The sequence below is a fragment of the Elephantulus edwardii genome, unplaced genomic scaffold, assembly GCF_000299155.1.
Source record: "Elephantulus edwardii isolate Elephantulus edwardi_28Jun2011 unplaced genomic scaffold, EleEdw1.0 scaffold00389, whole genome shotgun sequence".
Classification (NCBI taxonomy): Eukaryota; Metazoa; Chordata; class Mammalia; order Macroscelidea; family Macroscelididae; genus Elephantulus; species Elephantulus edwardii.
This window is the reverse complement of record NW_006400139.1, coordinates 865,992-869,159: the sequence shown is the minus strand read 5'-3', so window position 1 is coordinate 869,159 and position 3,168 is coordinate 865,992. Positions and strand designations below refer to the sequence as shown.

At 39.1% G+C, this 3,168-nt stretch overlaps 1 protein-coding gene across 1 annotated transcript; it reads right to left on the bottom strand.

Moving 5' to 3' along the window:
* Positions 1 to 1,697: 1,697 nt before the first annotated feature.
* Positions 1,698 to 2,630, bottom strand: LOC102845027 (olfactory receptor 10AG1-like). The gene has a single exon (XM_006902311.1). It carries the CDS (start codon positions 2,628 to 2,630, stop codon positions 1,698 to 1,700), a length of 933 nt encoding a protein of 310 aa, XP_006902373.1.
* Positions 2,631 to 3,168: the final 538 nt, after the last annotated feature.

The window sequence follows — 3,168 nt, the reverse complement described above, 5'->3', positions numbered from 1 at the left end:
AAATATTAAGAAAAAAGGGGACAAATAATGTAATGATTTTGATCTTTATAGAGCTTGCAGTCCTTTGTCTTTATTCCTTTACCTTCTGTCTTTCTATGTTTTTATACAGTATGTTTGATAAACTGCTTTTTTTTTCTTTTTGAAACTTCAATAGTTTTGGTTTCCTTCCCTACAATGTGTGCAAAACAGTTATTGACACATGAATTATTCTATTGTCATGGCACAAATTCAATCCCTCTCTGGCAAAAACTCTAATTTTTCTTTTCCCTCCTCGTAATTGCTAATAATTTTCAGTGTGTGTGTGCTTGAAACACTTGCTGCAGAAGATCAAAGACTACAGTCTTCAAGGAGTTATATACCAAAAAGAGGACAAAAATCTTACCACCACCATGCCAATAAGCAATATTACAATGATAGATTGAATTATCAGCCCTTTCATCTTACTTGGATCCACAGTCAACCCCCTTTGTGCCAACAATAAGAGGATCAGGAGACGTTTTGAATAGGACAAGTCTTGTGTGAGGGACACCGTAAAATTCTGAGGAGCAGTTATCTTAGTTTGAAGACTAAAATACATCTGATTCAGATCATGGTCTTTTCAATCGCTTACTATATATCTGTGAGCTAGACTATGATTAAGGAAGACAGAAGAAGTTATGCCTTTGAGATGCAGTACTACAAAAGAGTACACAATATCTCATGAACTGCCAAAAATACAAACAGATAGGTACTGGAAAAAGAAGAGCCAGAAAGTTCTTTGAAAGCAAGGATTGCCAAGCTTTGTCTCACATGCTTTGGGCATATGGTTTGGAGATGCGATTTCTTGGAAAGGAGCATCTTGCTTAGAAACGCAGAGAGTCAGAGAAAGAGGAGAATATCCCCAATGAGATGGATTGACACAGTGATGGTGGCAATGGGCTCAAATGTGTCAGCGATGATGAGGATGACACAGGATATGACAGAGTTGAGATCTGTTGTCCGTAAGGTCCTATGAGTTGTACTTGACAGCACCTAACAACAGCATAAGTGAGATCATAAATTAGGTTTGGGGACAAGTAATTTATGACCCACTTTTTAAGTTCCAGTAACAGTGTAAATGTCGCCTAGGATCAAACACCTTGGAGAGGATTAGCAATTTCCCTCCACAGAATGTTGCCACAGAGAGACCCAAAAGCCAATGGTATCAGATTTATTAGTGAAAGAAGAAATACAAAGTCAAGCACAGTATGCTGGCTAAGAGTTAGACAGCAGGACCCCTTTTGTGAGTGAGGAGAAACATCTTTCTAGGAGTAGAGTTCTAGTCTTTGTTGGGCCTTCTTTCCACCCTTGATGTTCTTTCCTTTCCAAATAGTGCCTTTTTTTATTATTGGTAGTGAAAAGGGACTCATTCATGACAACTACAGTTGTTTTCTAGTTGCTGCTTTTCCCCAAGTCCATGTTACCCACAGTTCCAAACTCAGAACTATGGGAAGGATGGTTAGCTCAACCAAGCCTATGGCAATAGCAGTTGGCCCCAGTTATCTTCTCCTGCTTCTTCATTGGACCCTCATATTCATGTTCCCTTTGACTCTAACAACACTGATTTCATAATTCTCAATTTTTGTCTATGATTTATTGTAAATCAGACTTTTTCTTTATTACTGAAATATTATACATAATTTATTTGTTCATAGACAATTTGTTTAAATCTCCCTATACTATTTCTTAAGCAATAATTTTCTCAGTGCACTGTAAACATCCTTGTTTCTGAGACTGTATATCATGGGATTAAACATGGGAGTCACAACAGTGTAGAAAAGAGAAAGTAGCTTGTCTATCCCTGAAGAATGACTGGATTTAGGTCTCAAATATGCTATGGCACCAGATCCGAAAAACAATATCACCACCAGAAGGTGAGACGAGCAAGTGGAGAAGCCTTTCACTCTTTCTGAGGCTGTTGGCAACTTCAGAATGGTGGTAATGATTTTACTGTAGGAAACAAGAATCAACAGAAAAGGGATTGCAATGATCACCATAGCTTCTACATAGATGAACATCTCATGACGAGAAATGTCCCCGCAGGCCACTCTGATCACAGGGAGGCTGTCGCAGAAGAAATGGTTAATGTCATTTGAACTGCAAAAATTGAGAGAGAATATCTGAGCAGTTAATCCTATCTGAACTGGGATTCCGATGGTCCATGAGCCAAGTGCTAGCTGGATACATAACTTTTGGTTCATAACTACAGGATAATGCAGGGGGTTACAAATGGCCACATAACGGTCATAAGCCATCACAGTCAGGAGGAAACATTCACTGGTCCCCAGCACAAGAAAGAAGCACATTTGGGTGGCACATTCAAGAAAAGTAATGTTCCTATCCTGAGTCCAAAGATTGACCAGCATCCTTGGGAGAATGACAGACACATAACAGATTTCCAAAAAAGAAAAATTTGCCAGGTAAAAATACATAGGTTTATGTAATGCAGGATCAAGTATAGTTAATATTATTATAAGGCTATTTCCAATTATAATAACCATGTAAATGATGGTAAACACTCCAAACAGAAACCCTTGGAGATTTGAAAGGTCAGAAAACCCCAGTAGGACAAACTGTTTCACCACAGAGATGTTGCCTTCTGCCTTTTTCATTTTAAGTTTCTTCTAGAGGGCGGATTTAATAAAAAAATATAAGTTAGTTCACATTTCTTGGCTTTTCTCAGTCTCACCTCAATTAAGGATGGTATGCCTTAAAAAGGTTCTATTTTTTTAAGTGACTTTATATACACGGCAGTTCCTTTAATACGGTTGCTGTTATTGTTAGGTACTGTGAAGTCCAGTACGACTCATAGCACCCTATGAACCAAAGATCTGAACTCTGTTCTATCCTGTGTCATCCTCACACTTCCTGACACGCAAGAGACCATTGTGGCAGTTACCAGGTCAATCCACCTGGTTGAGGGTCTTCCTATTCTTTTCAAACCCTCCACCCTTTCCAGTATCATGTCCCTCTCCAATGAATAGCCCTTCCTAGCAACATGTCTGAAGTATGTGAGGTGAAGCCTCATCATTCTTGCCTCCAAAGAGCACTCTGGCTACACCCTTTCCAAGACACATCTATTTGTTCTCTTGGCCATACATGGGATATTCAGTGCTCTTCTCCAACACCTCGGCTCAAAGGTGTCAATTA